General features: G+C 53.8%; 1 protein-coding gene across 4 annotated transcripts in view; it reads right to left on the minus strand.

Annotated features, from left to right (window-relative positions):
* The window catches only part of zbtb32 (zinc finger and BTB domain containing 32), a 61,260-nt gene that overhangs the window by 10,238 nt on the left and 28,968 nt on the right, over nucleotides 1-22,054 (minus strand). For 3 of the 4 annotated variants that reach the window (XM_087980781.1, XM_087980778.1, XM_087980779.1), the window contains 4 exons: nucleotides 21,447-22,054; nucleotides 18,586-18,680; nucleotides 9,811-9,894; nucleotides 1,220-1,393 (listed from right to left, as the gene is read on the minus strand). The exon at nucleotides 21,447-22,054 is cut by the window's right edge and continues 298 nt beyond it. In XM_087980781.1, the coding sequence (XP_087836907.1) occupies nucleotides 1,220-1,393; nucleotides 9,811-9,894; nucleotides 18,586-18,680; nucleotides 21,447-22,054 (961 nt within the window). The remainder of the gene's footprint in view (nucleotides 1-1,219; nucleotides 1,394-9,810; nucleotides 9,895-18,585; nucleotides 18,681-21,446) is intronic. The other variant, XM_087980780.1, reaches the window with a different exon arrangement.

Genomic DNA, 22,054 nt, shown 5'->3' on the forward strand with positions numbered 1-22,054 from the left:
CGCTCCACACCCACCCCATCACTATCTCACCGGGAACACCAGGAGGCCATTCAGCCCCTCCACCTCCAGCCTGTTACACAGGGACAGGAGGCCATTCAGCCCCTCCTCCTCCAGCCTGTTACACAGGGACAGGAGACCATTCAGCCCCCTCCTCTTCCAGCCTGTAATACAGGGACAGGAGGCCATTCAGCCCCTCCTCCTCCAGCCTGTTACACAGGGACAGGAGGCCATTCAGCCCCTCCTCCTCCAGCCTGTTACACAGGGACAGGAGGCCATTCAGCCCCCTCCTCCTCCAGCCTGTTACACAGGGACAGGAGGCCATTCAGCCCCTCCTCCTCCAGCCTGTTACACAGGGACAGGAGGCCATTCAGCCCCTCCTCCTCCAGCCTGTTACACAGGGACAGGAGGCCATTCAGCCCCCTCCTCTTCCAGCCTGTAATACAGGGACAGGAGGCCATTCAGCCCCTCCTCCTCCAGCCTGTTACACAGGGACAGGAGGCCATTCAGCCCCCTCCTCCTCCAGCCTGTAATACAGGAACAGGAGGCCATTCAGCCCCTCCTCCTCCAGCCTGTCACACTGGAACAGGAGGCCATTCATCCCCCTTGTCCAGACTGTTATACAGGAACAGGAGGCCATTCAGCCCCCTCCTCCTCCAGCCTGTAGTACAGGAACAGGAGGCTATTCAGCCCCTCCTCTTCCAGCCTGTTACTCAGAAACAGGAGGCCATTCAGCCCCTCCTCTAGCCTGTTATACAGGAACAGGAGGCCATTCAGCCCCTCCTCCTCCAGCCTGTCACACTGGAACAGGAGGCCATTCATCCCCCTTGTCCAGACTGTTATACAGGAACAGGAGGCCATTCAGCCCCCTCCTCCTCCAGCCTGTAGTACAGGAACAGGAGGCTATTCAGCCCCTCCTCTTCCAGCCTGTTACTCAGAAACAGGAGGCCATTCAGCCCCTCCTCTCGTCTGTTATACAGGAACAGGAGGCCATTAAGTCCCCCTCTCCTACCCCACGGTGGCGGCCAGCTGTCCAAGGCTCCAGTGATTTCATGGTGACCCTCCCAACCCCACCGTCACGCTCAGGGTCCCGAGAGCTCCCACCAGGGCCCACCCGCCGCAGAGGTGATGGGCATGGGATCGCCTTGTGCCCTGCGGGGTGGGGGAATGGGCCGGCCCCCCGGATGAACACGGAAATCCCGGGAATGACAGGAGGACTCACCAACGTGGGACCTGAGGTGGCGTTTGAGGGCGGTGAGGCTGGGGAATAATCGCTCGCATTCCCGGCAACTGTAGCGCCAACTCGCCCCTCCCTGTCCCGGAGCGTGAGGGGTCACGCCAAGCGGCATCTCGAGGCCCTTCCCACACAGAAGGTAGACCGGCATCGAGAGCCCTCCTACACAGACAGACAACACAGAGAGTTAGATCCACCACAGCGCAACACTGACAAGCTCCCTCTACACTGTCCCCCCCATCAAACACTCCCAGGTTCAGGGACAGCACGGGGTTAGATACGGAGTAAAGCTCCCTCTACACTGTCCATCCATCAAACACTCCCAGAGACAGGGACAGCATGGAGTTAGATACAGAGTAAAGCTCCCTCTACACTGTCCCCCCATCAAACACTCCCAGAGACAGGGACAGCATGGAGTTAGATAGAGTAAAGCTCCTTCTACACTGTCCCCCATCAAACACTCCCAGGGACAGGGTCAGCATGGCGTTAGATACAGAGTAAACCTCCCTCTATACTGTCCCCCATCAAACACTCCCAGGGACAGGGACAGCACGGGATTAGATACAGAGTAAAGCTCCTTCTACACTGTCCCCCATCAAACACTCCCAGGGACAGGGTCAGCATGGAGTTAGATACAGAGTAAACCTCCCTCTATACTGTCCCCCATCAAACACTCCCAGGGACAGGGACAGCACGGGATTAGATACAGAGTAAAGCTCCTTCTACACTGTCCCCCATCAAACACTCCCAGGGACAAGGACAGCACGGGGTTAGATACAGAGTAAAGCTCCCTCTACACTGTCCCCCATCAAACACTCCCAGGGACAGGGACAGCACGAGGTTAGATACAGAATAAAGCTCCCTCTACACTGCCCCCCCATCAAACATGGCTTTGTACTTGGGAAATCATGTCTCGTAAGCTTGATTGAGTTTTTTGAAGAAGTAACAAAGAGGATTGATGAGGGCAGAGCAGTAGATGTGATCTATATGGACTTCAGTAAGGCGTTCAACAAAGTTCCCCATGGGAGACTGATTAGCAAGGTTAGATCTCATGGAATACAGGGAGAACTAGCCCTTTGGATAGAGAACTGGATCAAAGGTAGAAGACAGAGGGTAGTGGTGGTGGAGGGTTGTTTTTCAGACTGGAGGCCTGTGACCAGTGGAGTGCCACAAGGATCGGTGCTGGGCCCTCTACCTTTTGTCATTTACATAAATGATTTGGATGTGAGCATAAGAGGTACAGTTAGTAAGTTTACAGATGACACCAAAATTGGAGGTGTAGTGGACAGCGAAGAGGGTTACCTCAGATTACAACAGGATCTGGACCAGATGGGCCAATGGGCTGAGAAGTGGCAGATGGAGTTTAATTCAGATAAATGCGAGGTGCTGCATTTTGGGAAAGCAAATCTTAGCAGGACTTATACACTTAATGGTAAGGTCCTGGGCCGTGTTGCTGAACAAAGAGACCTTGGAGTGTAGGTTCATAGCTCCTTGAAAGTGGAGTCTCAATTGATACAAAAACTCTGCTTCTCCTGGTCAATCAACACACAAGGAAAATATTTCTTCCTCCTGAGAAAGATTTTCAGAACCATACGGGGACACTCTGAGGAATGAAATAGATCTGTCCCCAGCCCTAAGGGATGCTTCAGTATTTGACAGTAATGTCTATCTTATTGTGCCCTCAGTGTAAAGCAGACCCTGCCATGTTAAACAGCCATCATGAGGGCAACTATCAGGCATCTTTATGATGTGGGTAGATGATGATTTACCATTACCAATTAAAGATCTGTCTAACTCCTCCTTAAATGTACTCACTGTCTCAGCATCCACTGCACTTGGGGGGGGGGGGGGGGGGGGGGGTGAATTCCACGGGTTTCCAACCCTTTGGGAGAAGTAGCTTCTCCCCAGCTGTGTTTGAAATTTGCTTCCCCTTATCCGAAGGCTGTGACCTCTTGTCCTGGAATGTCCCACAAGGGGAAGCAACCACTCCACGTCTATTTTATCCACACCTTTTATCATCTTGAACACCTCAGTTTGATCTCCCCTCAATCTTCTAAATACCAGAGAGTATAGGCCTAAACTACTCCCAGAGAGTATTGGCCTAAACTACTCCCAGAGAGTATTGGCCTAAACTACTCCCAGAGAGTATAGGCCTAAACTAATCCCAGAGAGTATAGGCCTAAACTAATCCCAGAGAGTACAGGCCTAAACTAATCCCAGAGACTATTGGCCTAAACTAATCCCAGAGAGTACGGGCCTAAACTAATTCCAGAGAATGTAGGCCTAAACTAATTCCATAGAATATAGGCCTAAACTAATCCCAGAGAGTATAGGCCTAAAACTAATTCCAGAGAGTACAGCCTAAACTAATTCCAGAGAGTACAGGCCTAAATTAATTCCAGGAAGTATAGGCCTAAAACTAATTCCAGAGTGTATAGGCCTAAACTAATACCAGAGAGTATAGGCCTAAACTAATCCCAAAGAGTATATGCCTAAAACTAATTCCAGAGAGTATAGGCCTAAACTAATCCCAAAGAGTATATGCCTAAAACTAATTCCAGAGAGTATAGGCCTAAACTAATTCCATAGAGTATAGGCCTAAATCAAATTCCAGAGAGTATAGGTTTAAACAAATACCAGAGAGTATAGGTTTAAACTAACAGTCATCGCATTTGCAAAATGTTAGGCCCATTGATGTGAGTCAAGGAAGGGACCCACTATACAATGAAACTGAAATAAGACCACAAGACGTTGCAGCAGAAATTAGGCCATTTGGCTCATTGCATCAGCTCCGCCATTCAATCATGGCTGATAAGTTTCTGAACACAGTCCTCCCGGTAACCTTTGATTTCCCCCCCTGACAATCAACAACGTATCTATCTCCGTCTTAGATATACTCAATGACCTGGAGGGGTTGCAAAGTCAAACTGGACAGCTGAATTGGCAGTGCAGCTGAAGAAGGCCAAAATGCCTGTTCGCAAGGTGTAGGATTGAGTTTGACAATGAAAACTTCCCAAGGTGGGAGACATGGGGAGGTGGTGGCCTTGGGGTATTATCAGTGGTCTGTTAATGGAAAGACCCAGGTAATGTTCTGGGGATCGCTAACTTGGCCAAACAGCAAGGGATGCTGGGTATTTTGGCCAAGTAAACCTCTTAGATGACAAAACCCACGCACTACACACATCGCCAACACAGCCCCGGTGTTAATGACATGAGCTTCATGTAAAAGGGAACAGTTACCCTGGATAGACAATATCCCCAACAACTTATCCATCAAACAAATAAGGGCCAAGTCACAAAGGCCTGGGGTCCTGCTGCACAAAATATCAGGCAGCAGCAGGCCATCTGAATGACTGACTTTTCAAACTATTAAGCGGGCCTCCCTGTTTGATCAGAACTATGGAAAGTTCCAGAAGACTATCTCAAAAGGGTTCACCTACAGACCTCTCTCTGGCTGTCTGAGGAGATCAGCTAACCATCCAGAGAGAGGGAGGGAGACAGAGACCAATAGAGTGATAGAGAGAGGGAGAGACAGAGAGAGAGACAGAGACAGTGAGAGAGATAGAAAGAGAGAGAGAGAGACAGAGAGGGAGAGACACAGAGAGGGGGGAGAGAGAGAGACAGAGAGAGGGAGAGACAGGGAGGGAGGGACAGAGAGAGAGAGAGACAGAGTGAGAGAGACAGAGACAGACAGTGAGAAAGACGGAGTAAGACAGAGAGGGAGAGACAGGGAGGGAGGGACAGTGAGAGAGATAGAAAGAGAGAGAGAGACAGAGAGGGAGAGACACAGAGACGGGGAGAGACAGAGAGACACAGAGAGATAGTCAGAGGGAGAGACAGAGGGAGAGATAGAGAGAGAAAGACAGAGTGAGAGAGACAGAGAGATACAGAGACAGTGAGAGAGACAGAGTGAGAAAGACAGAGTGAGAGAGACAGAGGGAGCGAGACACAGAGAGAGAGACAGAGAGAGACAGAGAGAGAGAGACAGAGAGAGAGAGAGACAGAATGAGAAAGACAGAGTGAGAAAGACAGAGAGGGAGAGACAGAGACAGTGAGAGAGATAGAAAGAGAGAGAGACAGAGAGGAAAAGACACAGAGACGGGGGAGAGAGAGAGACACACAGAGAGAGAGACAGAGAGGGAGAGACAGAGAGAGAGAGATAGAGAGAGAAAGTCAGAGTGAGAGAGACAGAGATACAGAGACAGAGTGAGAAAGACAGAGAGAGAGAGAGAGACAGAGAGAGACAGAGACAGAATGAGAAAGACAGAGACGGACGGACAGAGAGAGAGACATTTATACAGACAGAGAGAGTCAGACAGAGGGATAGAGAATTAGAGAGAGAGAGAGAATTAGAGAGAGAGAGACACACACGAGACAGAGACAGACAGAGCCAGAGTGATAGAGAGTGAGCGTGAGAGAGACAGAAATAGAGATAGAGAGAGAGTGAGAGAAAGACACAGAGACAGAGAGAGAGTGAGAGAGAGAGACAGAGACAGGCAGAGAGAGAGTGAGAGAGACAGAGAGAGAGTGAGAGAGAGAGACAGAGACAGGCAGAGAGAGAGTGAGAGAGACAGAGAGAGAGAGAGTGAAAGAGATTGTGAGAGACAGAGACAGACAGAGACAGAGAGAGAATGTGTGAGAGAAAGAATGTGTGAGAGAGAGAGTGAAAGAGATTGTGGGAGAGAGACAGACAGACAGAGACAGAGAGAGAATGTGTGAGAGAGAGAGACAGACACAGACAGATATACAGACACAGAGACAGAGAGTGTGAGAGGGAGAGACAGAGAGAGAGAGAAACAGAGAAAGAGAGACAGAGTGAGAGAGAGAGAGAGACAAAGAGAGAGAAACAGAGAGAGAGAGAGACAGAGTGAGAGAGACAGGCAGAGATGGAAACACAGATAGAGAGAGAGAGAAAGAAAACCACTTCATAGTCCCCCACAGACAGAGAGAGAGAGAATGACTGTGTAAATGTACGAGACATTCAGGAAGTATGCTAACCTGAAAGGGGCTGAATCAGATTAGAGAGAGTGTGTTTAGCTTGAGTGGCTCGTGTAACTTGTTTCTGAATAAAGCTGGGACTGTTCTGGATTGGTACCAGTTGTGTCCAATCGCTCCGGTTGGTGGGACTCCTGGGCAAGTCCATTCTTCACAGACATGTCTAATGAGGTAATACTGGGTTCGAATCCCAGAATTTGAATTCAACTGTTAAAATAATCTGGTATTAAGAATCTAATGGTGACCACGACTTGTTGATTGTGGGGAAACCCCGTCTCATTCAGTAATATCCTTCAGGGAAGGAAGCTGCCACCCTTAGCTGGTCTGGCCTACACGTGACTCCAGACCCACAGCAATGGGGTTGACTCTTAATCGCCCTAGTGTTTAAATCACCAGGTTATTGATCCAGAGACCTTAGTAATATTGGTCAGTGTATTGAGTACAGGAGTTGGGAGGTCATGTTGCGGCTGTACAGGACATTGGTTAGGCCACTGTTGGAATATTGTGTGCAATTCTGGTCTCCTTCCTATCGGAAAGATGTGAAACTTGAAAGGGTTCAGAAAAGATTTACAAGGATGTTGCCAGGGTTGGAGGATCTGAGCTATAGGGAGAGGCTGAACAGGCTGGGGCTGTTTTCCCTGGAGCGTCGGAGGCTGAGGGGTGACCTTATAGAGGTTTATAAAATCATGAGGGGCATGGATAGGGTAAATAGACAAAGTCTTTTCCCTGGGGTGGGGGAGTCCAGAACTAAAGGGGAAAGATTTAAGGTGAGAGGGAAAAGATATAAAAGGGACCTAAGGGGCAACTTTTTCACCCAGAGGGTGGTACGTGTATGGAATGAGCTGCCAGAGGAAGTGGTGGAGGCTGGTACAATGACAGCATTTAAAAGGCATCTGGATGGGGACATGAATAGGAAGGGTTTGGAGGGATATGGGCCGGGTCCTGGCAGGTGGGACTAGATTGGGTTGGGATACCTGGGTCGGCATGGACAGGTTGGGCCGAAGGGTCTGTTTCCGTGCTGTGTGACTGATTCTCTGACGTGGTGTCTGCATGTCTCTACGGCGAGTGGGGGTTGAATTTTTTTTCTCATAGAATCTCTACAGTGTGGAAACAGGCCATTCGACCCAACAAATCCACACTGACGCTCCAAAGAGTATCCCACCCAGACACATACCCCTTGGTAAACCACCCTAACCTGCACATCCCTGTGCACTACGGGACAATTTCCCATGGCCAATCCACCCTAACCTGCACATCCCTGGACACTATGGGACAATTTCCCATGGCCAACCCACCCTAACCTGCACATCCCTGGGCACTATGGGACAATTTCCCACGGCCAACCCACCCTCACCTGCACATCCCTGGGCACTATGGGACAATTTCCCGTGGCTAATCCACCCTAACCTGCACATCCCTGGGCACTATGGGACAATTTCCCATGGCCAATCCACCCTAACCTGCACATCCCTGGACACTATGGGACAATTTCCAATGGCCAATCCACCCTAACCTGCACATCCCTGGACACTATGGGACAATTTCCCACAGCCAATCCACCCTAACCTGCACATCCCTGGGCACTATGGGACAATTTCCCATGGCCAATCCACCCTAACCTGCACATCCCTGGGCACTATGGGACAATTTCCCATGGCCAACCCACCCTAACCTGCACATCCCTGGGCACTATGGGACAATTTCCCATGGCCAATCCACCCAAACTTGCACATCCCTGGGCACTATGGGACAATTTCCCATGGCCAATCCACCCTAACCTGCACATCCCTGGGCACTATGGGACAATTTCCCATGGCCAACCCACCCTAACCTGCACATCCCTGGACACTATGGGACAATTTCCCATGGCCAATCCACCCTAACCTGCACATCCCTGGGCACTATGGGACAATTCCCCACAGCCAACTCACCCTAACCTGCACATCCCTGGACACTATGGGACAATTTCCCACGGCCAATCCACCCTAACCTGCACATCCCTGGGCACTATGGGACAATTTCCCATGGCCAATCCACCCTAACCTGCACATCCCTGGGCACTATGGGACAATTTCCCATGGCCAACCCACCCTAACCTGCACATCCCTGGGCACTATGGGACAATTTCCCACGGCCAATCCACCCTAACCTGTACATCCCTGGGCACTATGGGACAATTTCCCATGGCCAATCCACCCTAACCTGCACATCTCTGGACACTATGGGACAATTTCCCATGGCCAATCCATCCTAACCTGCACATCCCTGGACACTATGGGACAATTTCCCATGGCCAACCCACCCTAACCTGCACATCCCTGGACACTATGGGACAATTTCCCATGGCCAATCCACCCTAACCTGCACATCCCTGGACACTATGGGACAATTTCCCACAGCCAATCCACCCTAACCTGCACATCCCTGGGCACTATGGGACAATTTCCCATGGCCAATCCACCCTAACCTGCACATCCCTGGGCACTATGGGACAATTTCCCATGGCCAATCCACCCTAACCTGCACATCCCTGGGCACTATGGGACAATTTCCCATGGCCAATCCACCCAAACCTGCACATCCCTGGGCACTATGGGACAATTCCCCACAGCCAACTCACCCTAACCTGCACATCCCTGGACACTATGGGACAATTTCCCACGGCCAATCCACCCTAACCTGCACATCCCTGGGCACTATGGGACAATTTCCCATGGCCAATCCACCCTAACCTGCACATCCCTGGGCACTATGGGACAATTTCCCATGGCCAACCCACCCTAACCTGCACATCCCTGGGCACTATGGGACAATTTCCCATGGCCAATCCACCCTAACCTGCACATCCCTGGGCACTATGGGACAATTTCCCATGGCCAATCCACCCTAACCTGCACATCTCTGGACACTATGGGACAATTTCCCATGGCCAATCCATCCTAACCTGCACATCCCTGGACACTATGGGACAATTTCCCATGGCCAATCCACCCTAACCTGCACATCCCTGGGCACTATGGGACAATTTCCCATGGCCAATCCACCCTAACCTGCACATCCCTGGACACTATGGGACAATTTCCCACGGCCAATCCACCCTAACCTGCACATCCCTGGGCACTATGGGACAATTTCCCATGGCCAATCCACCCTAACCTGCACATCCCTGGACACTATGGGACAATTTCCCATGGCCAATCCACCCTAACCTGCACATCCCTGGGACACTATGGGACAATTTCCCATGGCCAATCCACCCTAACCTGCACATCTTTGGACTGTGGGAGGAAATCCACGCAGACAAGGGGAGAATGTGCAAACTCCACCCAGACAGTCGCCCGAGGGTGGGATCGAACCCGGGTCCCTGGCGCTGAGATTCCCCAGGCCTCAGGCGGCTGCTGGGATTGAAAAGGTACCCTGTGCTGGTGCAGGAACTAACCCCCATGTTGGGGGTGTCACCCTGCATCACCCTGTCACCCAGCTATGGACAATACATGCCTGTCTCTACACTCCCCCTGCCATGCTCCCCTTGCCCCCACCACCCCATTCCCCACCCCCCGCTCCCATCCCCCCTTCTGGCTTACCAGAGTGTCTCTGACGGTGGAGCATGGCTTCCTCGTGCGTGTTCATTCTCAGACCACACTGGTTACACACGATCACACTGGAGTCTGTGAGCCGGGACGGGAGAGAGGCACACAGCATTCAAAACTGCACGGTCTGATCATAATCCCTCTATCCCTTCTTCAGCCACCTGCCAGGTCCAGCCCCAGTCACCCACTGCACTCACATGTCAACACAGTACCGAGCGGTGCATCTGGAGAGAGCTTTACTCTGTATCTAACCCCGTGCTGTCCCTGTCCCTGGGAGTGTTTGATGGGGGGACAGTGTAGAGGGAGCTTTACTCTGTATCTAACCCCGTGATGTCCCTGTCCCTGGGAGTGTTTGATGGGGGACAGTGTAGAGGGAGCTTTACTCTGTATCTAACCCCGTGCTGTCCCTGTCCCTGGGAGTGTTTGATGGGGGGACAGTGTAGAGGGAGCTTTACTCTGTATCTAACCCCGTGCTGTCCCTGTCCCTGGGAGTGTTTGATGGGGGGACAGTGTAGAGAAGCTTTACTCTGTATCTAACCCCGTGCTGTCCCTGCCCCTGGGAGTGTTTGATGGGGGGACAGTGTAGAGGAAGCTTTACTCTGTATCTAACCCCGTGCTGTCCCTGTCCCTGGGAGTGTTTGATGGGGGGGACAGTGTAGAGGGAGCTTTACTCTGTATCTAACCCTGTGCTGTCCCTGTCCCTGGGAGTGTTTGATGGGGGGGACAATGTAGAGGGAGCTTTACTCTGTATCTAACCCTGTGCTGTCCCTGTCCCTGGGAGTGTTTGATGGGGGAGACAGTGTAGAGGGAGCTTTACTCTGTATCTAACCCGTGCTGTCCCTGTCCTGGGAGTGTTTGATGGGGTGGACAGTGTAGAGGGAGCTTTACTCTGTATCTAACCCTGTGCTGTCCCTGTCCCTGGGAGTGTTTGATGGGGGACAGTGTAGAGGGAGCTTTACTCTGTATCTAACCCCGTGTCCCTGTCCCTGTCCCTGGGAGTGTTTGATGGGGGACAGTGTAGAGGGAGCTTTACTCTGTATCTAACCCCGTGCTGTCCCTGTCCCTGGGAGTGTTTGATGGGGGAACAGTGTAGAGGCAGCTTTACTCTGTATCTAACCCCGTGCTGTCCCTGTCCCTGGGGGTGTTTGATGTGGGGGGACAGTGTAGAGGGAGCTTTACTCTGTATCTAACCCCGTGCTGTCCCTGTCCCTGGGGGTGTTTGATGTGGGGGGACAGTGTAGAGGGAGCTTTACTCTGTATCTAATTCCGTGCTGTCCCTGTCCCTGGGGGTGTTTGATGTGGGGGGACAGTGTAGAGGGAGCTTTACTCTGTATCTAATTCCGTGCTGTCCCTGTCCCTGGGTGTGTTTGATGTGGGGGGACAGTGCAGATGAAGAGGAGCCTCTCTCGTGCGAGGGAGATATTCCCAGTCTGTCGCTTCCTCCTGGTTAGAGATATCTCTGCCTCGCTTTCACACTCTCAGCCCATTGAGATCGAGGTGTTTTCAATAACAGGAAATGCTCAATAATACTGATCTTATCATGTTCTCTCAGCCTCAGAAGGTAGAGAGCAATTCAAAAACTGCACCTTCATGTCTGTTAGAAACCTGCAGAGAGGGGGGAGGGCGAGAGACAGGCCGTGGAGAAGGGGAGAGAGAGAGAGCGAGACAGGGAGAAGGAGGGATGGAGAGGGAGGGGGAATGGGGAGGGGGTAGGGGTGGGGGTGGTGTAAGGGGATAGACAGGGCGGGCAGAGGAGGGAGGGAGCAGTGATGGAGATGGAGAGCGTGGGGGAAACTGGGAGAGGGAAAGGGGGAGAGAGGGGGGAGGGAGCTGAGGGAGGGGGGGGAAACTGGGAGAGGGAAAGGGGGAGGGGGGAGGGAGCTGAGGAGGAGGGAGAGTGGGAGAGGGAAAGGGGGAGAGAGGGGAGAGGGAGCTGAGGAGGAGGGACAGTGGGAGAGGGAAAGGGGGAGAGAGGGGGGACGGAGCTGAGGGAGATGGGGGGAAACTGGGAGAGGTAAAGGGGGAGAGAGGGGAAAGGGAGCTGAGGAGGAGGGACAGTGGGAGAGGGAAAGGGGGAGAGAGGGGGGAGGGAGCTGAGGGAGATGGGGGGAAACTGGGAGAGGGAAAGGGGGAGAGAGGGGGGAGGGAGCTGAGGAGGACGGAGAGTGGGAGAGGGAAAGGGGGAAAGGGGGGGAGGGAGCTGAGGGAGATGGGGGGAGAGTGGGAGAGGGAAAGGGGGAGAGAGGGGAAAGGGAGCTGAGGGAGATGGGGGGAGAGTGGGAGAGGGAAAGGGGGAGAGAGGGGGGAGGGAGCTGAGGAGGACGGAGAGTGGGAGAGGGAAAGGGGGAGAGGGGGGGAGGGAGCTGAGGGAGATGGGGGGAGAGTGGGAGAGGGAAAGGGGGAGAGGGGGGAAAGGGAGCTGAGGGAGATGGGGGGAGAGTGGGAGAGGGAAAGGGGGAGAGAGGGGGGAGGGAGCTGAGGGAGATGGGGAGAGAGTGGGAGAGGGAAAGGGGGAGAGAGGGGAAAGGGAGCTGAGGAGGAGGGAGAGTGGAAGAGGGAAAGGGGGAGAGGGGGAGAGGGAGCTGAGGAGGAGGGAGAGTGGGAGAGGGAAAGGGGGAGAGAGGGGAGAGGGAGCTGAGGGAGATGGGGGGAGAGTGGGAGAGGGAAAGGGGGAGAGAGGGGAGAGGGAGCTGAGGAGGAGGGAGAGTGGGAGAGGGAAAGGGGGAGAGAGGGGAGAGGGAGCTGAGGGAGGAGGGGGAGAGTGGGAGAGGGAAAGGGGGAGAGAGGGGAGAGGGGGCTGAGGGAGGGAGGGGGGAGAGTGGGAGAGGGAAAGGGGGAGAGAGGGGAAAGGGAGCTGAGGGAGATGGGGGGAGTGGGAGAGGGAAAGGGGGAGAGAGGGGGGAGGGAGCTGAGGAGGACGGAGAGTGGGAGAGGGAAAGGGGGAGAGAGGGGAGAGGGAGCTGAGGGAGATGGGGGGAGAGTGGGAGAGGGAAAGGGGGAGAGAGGGGAAAGGGAGCTGAGGGAGATGGGGGGAGAGTGGGAGAGGGAAAGGGGGAGAGAGGGGGGAGGGAGCTGAGGGAGATGGGGGGAGAGTGGGAGAGGGAAAGGGGGAGAGAGGGGGGAGGGAGCTGAGGAGGGGGGAGAGAGGGGGGAGGGAGCTGAGGAGGAGGGAGAGTGGGAGAGGGAAAGGGGGAGAGAGGGGAAAGGGAGCTGAGGGAGATGGGGGAGAGTGGGAGAGGGAAAGGGGGAGAGAGGGGGGAGGGAGCTGAGGAGGAGGGAGAGTGGGAGAGGGAAAGGGGGAGAGAGGGGAGAGGGAGCTGAGGGAGGGGGGGAGAGTGGGAGAGGGAAAGGGGGAGAGAGGGGGAGGGAGCTGAGGGAGGGAGGGGGGAGAGTGGGAGAGGGAAAGGGGGAGAGAGGGGAGAGGGAGCTGAGGGAGGGGGGGGGAGTGGGAGAGGGAAAGGGGGAGAAAGGGGTGAGGGAGCTGAGGGAGGGAGGGGGAGAGTGGGAGAGGGAAAGGGGGAGAGAGGGGTGAGGGAGCTAAGGGAGGGAATGGGGAGAGTGGGAGAGGGAGAGGGGGAGAGAGGGGTGAGGGAGCTGAGGGAGGGAGGGGGTGAGTGGGAGAGGGAGAGGGGTGAGGGAGCTGAGGGAGGGAGGGGGAGAGTGGGAGAGGGAGAGGGAGAGAGAGGGGTGAGGGAGCTGAGGGAGGGAGGGGGTGAGTGGGAGAGGGAGAGGAGTGAGGGAGCTGAGGGAGGGAGGGGGAGAGTGGGAGAGGGAAAGGGGGAGAGAGAGGAGAGGGAGCTGAGGGAGGGGGGTGAATGGGAGAGGGAGAGGGGAGAGAAGGGAGAGGAAGCTGAGGGAGGGAGGGAGGGGGGTGAGTGGGAGAGGGAAAGGGGGAGAGGGGGAGAGGGAGCTGAGAGAGGGAGGGGGGTGAGTGGGAGAGGGAGAGAAGTGAGAAGGGGAGAGGGAGCTGAGGGAGGGAGGGAGGGGGGAGAGTGGGAGAGGGAAAGGGGGAGAGAATGGAGAGGGAGCTGAGGGAGGGAGGGGGGTGAGTGGGAGAGGGAGAGGGGGAGAGAGGAAGGGGACAGAATGAGAGAGGGATGGAGAGAGAAGGGGTGAAAGAGAGAGGGAGTGAGAGACAGTGCAGGAAGAGACAGAGAGGGGAGAAACATATGGAGAGATGGAGGGGACAGAGAAAGAGAGAGATAGAGAGAGGGAGAGAGAGAAAGACAAGGAGAGATGGAGGGGGACAGAGAGAGGGGAAGGTGGGGAGAGAGAGAGATGGGGGTTAGATACAGGGAGGGAGAGGGCAGGAATGAGAAGGAAAGAGAGAGGGAGGCAAGAGGTGATGGGAATCAGCAGAGAGAGCGAGAGAGAAAGAGAGAGAGACAAGTCCAGTTAGTACGAGAGAGAGAGAGAGAGGGAGGTGTTCAGGTGCTGGGGCCAGGTTCCTTGCTCGAGTTGCAGTTAGTCTGCCTGGAGGAGGGGACACACACTAACGGTCACACACACACTGACATTCACCCTGAAAGTGACAGATCCTTCCTCAGCTCTGAGTTCCTCAGTATTCAGGCCCGCGTGATGGTATGGGCTCAGTACACTGTGCACTGATGTTCCCCAGTACCAGACTTGGCTTGCTGCCTCAACCACCATACTCAGACTAGTACAGCCTGTTCTTTCATGTGACCACACACACAGAACAGCGTCACTGATATCGGAAAGAGATTAACAACAGTGGTCGCCTGATCAAGTCAGAAACAGAGACAGACAAAAAGAGTGAGAGAATCAGACAGAGATACACACACTTGACAGACAAACAGAGAGACAGAGAGAGAGGGAGAGAGGCTGGAAGTGAGACAGAGAGAGACAGAGAGACAGAGAGGCAACAAACAGAGATGGAAAAGAGAGAGACATACACGGATACAGACTCAGAGAGAGAGACAATATTGAAAAAGAGTCAGGTGCAGACACACAGAGATGAGAGAAAGAGAGAGACAGACTGAAAAAGAGAGAGGGGGACAGACGGATAGAGTAAGAGAGGGAGAGACAAGACAGACAGAATGAGACAGAGAAATACAGAGTCAGAAACAAAGAGAGAAAGAGAGACATGCAGACACAGAGACAGACAGACAGAGACAGACAGAGACAGACAGACAGAGACAGACAGACAGACAGACAGAGACAGACAGACAGACAGACAGGCTGAGAGAGACACTCGATCCAGTTACTAAAGGAGAGTCCTTGAGGTGACTCAAAGAGACCAGCCAGGAACTCGGTGGGGAAGAATAGGACTGACGACTGCCTTCATGGTCACCTGCCCCATCCCTTCACTCTGCCCTCCAGTTCCATACAGTAATGCAGACTTCCCAGAGAATCGGTCTCTTACCCAGGGAATACCCCCTTACCCAGGGAATACCTCCTTACCCAGGGAATACCCCCTTACCCAGGGAATACTCCCTTACCCAGGGAATACTCCCTTACCCAGGGAATCGGTCTCTGACCCAGGGAATACCCCCTTACCCAGGGAATCGGTCTCTTACCCAGGGAATACCCCCTTACCCAGGGAATACCCCCTTACCCTGGGAATACCCCCTTACCCAGTGAATACCACCTTACCCAGGGAATACCCCCTTACCCTGGGAATACCCCCTTACCCAGGGAATACCCCCTTACCCTGGGAATACCCCCTTACCCAGTGAATACCACCTTACCCAGGGAATACCCCCTTACCCTGGGAATACCCCCTTACCCAGGAAATCGGCCACTTACCCAGGGAATCAGTCCCTTACCCAGGGAATACTCCCTTACCCAGGGAATACCCCCTTACCCTGGGAATACCCCCTTACCCAGGGAATACTCCCTTACCCAGGGAATACCCCCTTACCCTGGGAATAGGCCTCTTACCCAGGGAATACTCCCTTACCCAGGGAATACCCCCTTACCCAGGGAATACCCCTTTACCCTGGGAATACCCCCTTACCCTGGGAATAGGCCTCTTACGCAGGGAATACCCCCTTACCCAGGGAATACCCCCTTACCCATGGAATACCCCCTTACCCTGGGAATAGGCCTCTTACCCAGGGAATACTCCCTTACCCAGGGAATACTCCCTTACCCAGGGAATACACCCTTACCCAGGGAATACTCCCTTACCCAGGGAATACCCCCTTACCTTGGGAATAGGCCTCTTACGCATGGAATACCCCCTTACCCAGGGAATACTCCCTTACCCAGGGAATACTCCCTTACCCAGGGAATACCCCCTTACCCAGGGAATAGGCCTCTTACCCAGGGAATACCCCCTTACCCAGGGAATACCCCCTTACCCAGGGAATAGGCCTCTTACCCAGGGAATACACCCTTACCCAGGGAATAGGCCTCTTACCCAGGGAATACCCCCTTACCCAGGGAATACCCCCTTACCCAGGGAATAGGCCTCTTACCCAGGGAATACTCCCTTACCCAGGGAATACTCCCTTACCCAGGGAATAGGCTTCTTACCCAGGGAATACCCCCTTACCCAGGGAATACCCCCTTACCCAGGGAATAGGCCTCTTACCCAGGGAATACCCCCTTACCCAGGGAATAGGCCTCTTACCCAGGGAATACCCCCTTACCCAGGGAATACCCCCTTACCCAGGGAATAGGCCTCTTACCCAGGGAATACCCCCTTACCCAGGGAATACCCCCTTACCCAGGGAATAGGCCTCTTACCCAGGGAATACCCCCTTACCCAGGGAATTCTCCCTTACCCAGGGAATATCCCCTTACCCAGGGAATACCCCCTTACCCAGGGAATAGGCCTCTTACCCAGAGAATACCCCCTTACCCAGGGAATACCCCCTTACCCAGGGAATAGGCCTCTTACCCAGGGAATACCCCCTTACCCAGGGAATACCCCCTTACCCAGGGAATACCCCCTTACCCAGGGAATAGGCCTCTTACCCAGGGAATACCCCCTTACCCAGGGAATACCCCCTTACCCAGGGAATAGGCCTCTTACCCAGAGAATACTCCCTTACCCAGGGAATACTCCCTTATCCTGGGAATAGGCCTCTTACCCTGGGAATACCCCCTTACCCAGGGAATAGGCCTCTTATCCAGGGAATACTCCCTTACCCAGGGAATAATCCCTTACCCAGGGAATACCCCCTTACGCAGGGAATAGGCCTCTTACCCAGGGAATACCGCCTTACCCAGGGAATACCCCCTTACCCAGGGAATACCCCCTTACCCAGGGAATACTCCCTTACACAGGGAATACCCCCTTACCCAGGGAATACCCCCTTATCCAGGGAATACCCCCTTACCCAGGGAATACTCCCTTACCCTGGGAATACCTCCTTACCCAGGGAATACCCCCTTACCCAGGGAATACTCCCTTACCCTGGGAATACTCCCTTACCCTGGGAATACCCCCTTACCCAGGGAATACTCCCTTACCTAGGGAATACTCCCTTACCCAGAGAATACCCCCGTACCCAGGGAATACCCCCTTACCCAGGGAATACTCCCTTACCCGGGGAATACCCCCTTACCCAGAGAGTACTCCCTTACCTAGGGAATACTCCCTTACCCAGGGAATACTCCCTTACCCAGAGAATACCCCTTACCCAGGGAATACTCCCTTACACAGGGAATACTCCCTTACCCAGGGAATACCCCCTTACCCTGGGAATACCCCCTTACCCAGGGAATACCCCCTTACCCAGAGAATACCCCCTTACCCAGGGAATACCCCCTTACCCAGAGAATACCCCCTTACCCAGGGAATACTCCCTTACCCAGAAAATACCCCCTTACCCAGGGAATACTCCCTTACACAGGGAATACTCCCTTACCCAGGGAATACCCCCTTACCCTGGGAATAACCCCTTACCCAGAGAATACCCCCTTACCCAGGGAATACCCCCTTACCCAGAGAATACCCCCTTACCCAGAGAATACACCCTTACCCAGGGAATACTCCCTTACCCAGAGAATACTCCCTTACCCAGGGAATACCCCCTTACCCTGGGAATACCACCTTACCCAGGGAATACCCCCTTACCCAGAGAATACCCCCTTACCCAGGGAATACTCCCTTACCCAGGGAATACCCCCTTACCCAGGGAATACTCCCTTACCCACGGAATACCCCCTTACCCAGGGAATACCCTCTTACCCAGGGAATACTCCCTTACCCAGGGAATACTCCCTTACCCAGTGAATACCCCCTTACCCAGGGAATACTCCCTTACCCAGGGAATACCCCCTTACCCTGGGAATACCCCCTTACCCAGGGAATACCCCCTTATCCAGGGAATACCCCCTTACCCAGGGAATACTCCCTTACCCAGGGAATACCCCCTTACCCAGGGAATACTCCCTTACCCAGAGAATACTCCCTTACCCAGGGAATACTCCCTTACCCAGAGAATACACCCTTACCCAGAGAATACTCCCTTACCCAGAGAATACACCCTTACCCAGGGAATACCCCCTTACCCAGTGAATACTCCCTTACCCAGGGAATACACCCTTACCCAGGGAATACACCCTTACCCAGGGAATACTCCCTTACCCAGGGAATACCCCCTTACCCAGGGAATACTCCCTTACCCAGGGAATACCCCCTTACCCAGAGAATACCCCCTTAACCAGAGAATACACCCTTACCCAGGGAATACTCCCTTACCCAGAGAATACTCCCTTACCCAGAGAATACCCCCTTACCCAGGGAATACCCCCTTGCCCAGGGAATACCCCCTTACCCAGGGAATACCCCCTTACCTAGGTGGGACTGCAGATGCAATCGCAGGTGAAAACTATCCAGGAATCTCTTCCCACAGAATTCACAGGGCAACAACGTCACTGTCTCCATCTGGCTGTCAGGAAACAACTACATGTTAGGGAAGAAACCACAGAACACATTCAGAACAATCCCAGACTGTAACTCCCTCCCGGGGTATCTGTTATTCTGAATATAGACCACCCCGAACCCCTCGATTAGATTCCAGTCTGTAACTCCCTCCCGGGGTATCTGTTATTCTGAATATAGACCACCCCGAACCCCTCGATTAGATTCCAGTCTGTAACTCCCTCCCCTGTATCTGTTATTCTGTATATAAACCCCACCCCGAACCCCTCGATTAGATCCCAGTCTGTAACTCCCTCCCGGGTATCTGTTATTCTGTATATAACCCACCCCGAACCCCTCGATTAGATTCCAGTCAGTAACTCCCTCCCGGGGTATCTGTTATTCTGTATATAACCCACCCCGAACCCCTCGATTAGATCCCAGTCTGTAACTCCCTCCCGGGTATCTGTTATTCTGTATATAAACCACCCCGAACCCCTCGATTAGATTCCAGTCAGTAAGTCCCTCCCGGGGTATCTGTTATTCTGTATATAACCCACCCCGAACCCCTCGATTAGATCACAGTCTGTAACTCCCTCCCGGGGTATCTGTTATTCTGTATATAACCCACCCCGAACCCCTCGATTAGATTCCAGTCTGTAACTCCCTCCCGGGGTATCTGTTATTTTGTATATAAACCCCACCCCGAACCCCTCGATTAGATTCCAGTCTGTAACTCCCTCCCGGGTATCTGTTATTCTGTATATAAACCCCACCCCGAACCCCTCGATTAGATTCCAGTCTGTAACTCCCTCCCGGGGTATCGGTTATTCTGTATATAAACCCCCCCGAACCCCTCGATTAGATTCCAGTCTGTAACTCCCTCCCGGGGTATCTGTTATTCTGTATATAAACCACCCCGAACCCCTCGATTAGATTCCAGTCTGTAACTCCCTCCCGGGGTATCTGTTATTCTGTATATAATCCCCCCGAACCCCTCGATTAGATTCCAGTCTGTAACTCCCTCCCGGGGTATCTGTTATTCTGTATATAAACCACCCCGAACCCCTCGATTAGATTCCAGTCTGTAACTCCCTCCCGGGGTATCTGTTATTCTGTACATAAACCCCCCCGAACCCCTCGATTAGATCCCAGTCTGTAACTCCCTCCCGGGGTATCTGTTATTCTGAATATAGACCACCCCGAACCCCTCGATTAGATTCCAATCTGTAACTCCCTTCCGGGGTATCTGTTATTCTGTATATAAACCCCCCCGAACCCCTCGATTAGATCCCAGTCTGTAACTCCCTCCCGGGGTATCTGTTATTCTGTATATAAACCACCCCGAACCCCTCGATTAGATTCCAGTCTGTAACTCCCTCCAGGGGTATCTGTTATTCTGTATATAAACCACCCCGAACCCCTTGATTAGATTCCAGTCTGTAACTCCCTCCCGGGTATCTGTTATTCTGTATATAAACCACCCCGAACCCCTCGATTAGATTCTATTTGTAACTCCCTCCCGGGTATCTGTTATTCTGTATATAAACCACCCCGAACCCCTCGATTAGATTCCAGTCTGTAACTCCCTCCCGGGGTATCTGTTATTCTGTATATAAACCCCACTCCAACCCCTCGATTAGATTCCAGTCTGTAACTCCCTCCCGGGGTATCTGTTATTCTGTATATAAACCCCCCCGAACCCCTCGATTAGATTCCCGTCTGTAACTCCCTCCCGGGGTATCTGTTATTCTGTATATAAACCCCCCCGAACCCCTCGATTAGATTCCAGTCTGTAACTCCCTCCCGGGGTATCTGTTATTCTGGATATAAACCACCCCGAACCCCTCGATTAGATCCCAGTCTGTAACTCCCTCCCGGGGTATCTGTTATTCTGTATATAACCCTCCCCGAACCCCTCGATTAGATTCCAGTCTGTAACTCCCTCCCCGGGTATCTGGTATTCTGTATATAAACCACCCCGAACCCCTCGATTAGATTCCCGTCTGTAACTCCCTCCCGGGGTATCTGTTATTCTGTATATAAACCCCCCCGAACCCCTCGATTAGATTCCAGTCTGTAACTCCCTCCCAGGGTATCTGTTATTCTGTATATAAACCACCCTGAACCCCTCGATTAGATTCCAGTGTGTAACTCCCTCCCGGGGTATCTGTTATTCTGTATATAAACCACCCCGAACCCCTCGATTCGATTCCAGTCTGTAACTCCCTCCCGGGGTATCTGTTATTCTGTATATAAACCACCCCGAACCCCTCGATTAGATTCCAGTCTGTAACTCCCTCCCGGGGTATCTGTTATTCTGTATATAAACCACCCCGAACCCCTCGATTAGATTCCAGTCTGTAACTCCCTCCCGGGGTATCTGTTATTCAGTATATAAACCACCCCGAACCCCTCGATTAGATTCCAGTCTGTAACTCCCTCCCGGGGTATCTGTTATTCAGTATATAAACCACCCCGAACCCCTCGATTAGATCCCAGTCTGTAACTCCCTCCCGGGGTATCTGTTATTCAGTATATAAACCACCCCGAATCCCTCGATTAGATTCCAGTCTGTAACTGTGCTTTGTAGGGGGTTACAGAGATAGGGAGGGGGTGTAGGCGCTGGGGGGGGTTACAGAGATAGGGAGGGGGTGTAGGGGCTGGAGGGGGTGTAGCGGCGTAGGGGTGGGGTGGGGAGGGAGACGAGGGTGTAGGGGTGTGAGGGAGGGTGAGGGTGTGGTGAGGGAGGGTGGGTGGTGTAAGGGAGGGTGAAGGTGGTGCTGTCCCTTACCTGCGCTGGGGATCTGTGGAGCTCTCCACCCTGACCGGGCCCTCGCTGACGGCGCTGTTCCCTCGGAACGCCAGGCCTATCCCGCCATTCTGTTGGCTATTCCGGGCACCACCGTCAGGGGTTGGCGTTCCCGGCGCCCCTGCCCCTGGGTACGAGCCTGGCTCCAGGGTGCGGGGGTAGGCCGGGCTGAGGGGCTGAACAGGAAGGGGAGTAGGCCGCAGGCCTGAGGGAGCCTGGAGGGGCACGGTGCCTGGAGGGGGCGGGGGCAGGGAGGCGAGGGGGCGCACCGGGGTGGGCTGCCTCGGCCCCTTCGCTCCCCTCCGGTATCCCGGGCCGGTGATGACGGTACCGCGGGGTTGAGTGCTCCCGGCTCTGGGGAGGAGGAAGGGGGGGCTCCCGGGGGCCTGGATTCCCGGGCGGGGTGTCCCCTCGGAGACAGGGAGGGTGGGATCCTGTCTGGGATTTCCCGCCGGTGCTTCGTCCTCCAGTCGGGATGTGACCTCCAGGATCAGCTCCTCCAGGCCGTCCATCGCCAGGAGAGTGGCAGCGTGCCTCAGTTCGCCGAGCTCCTCCGGCCGGACCTCCAGCCTCTCTGTGTAGGCGTACTC

Source organism: Chiloscyllium plagiosum, unplaced genomic scaffold (genome assembly GCF_037043375.1).
Source record: "Chiloscyllium plagiosum isolate Xiang-an unplaced genomic scaffold, Cpla_swu_hap1 HiC_scaffold_38, whole genome shotgun sequence".
Taxonomy (NCBI): Eukaryota; Metazoa; Chordata; class Chondrichthyes; order Orectolobiformes; family Hemiscylliidae; genus Chiloscyllium; species Chiloscyllium plagiosum.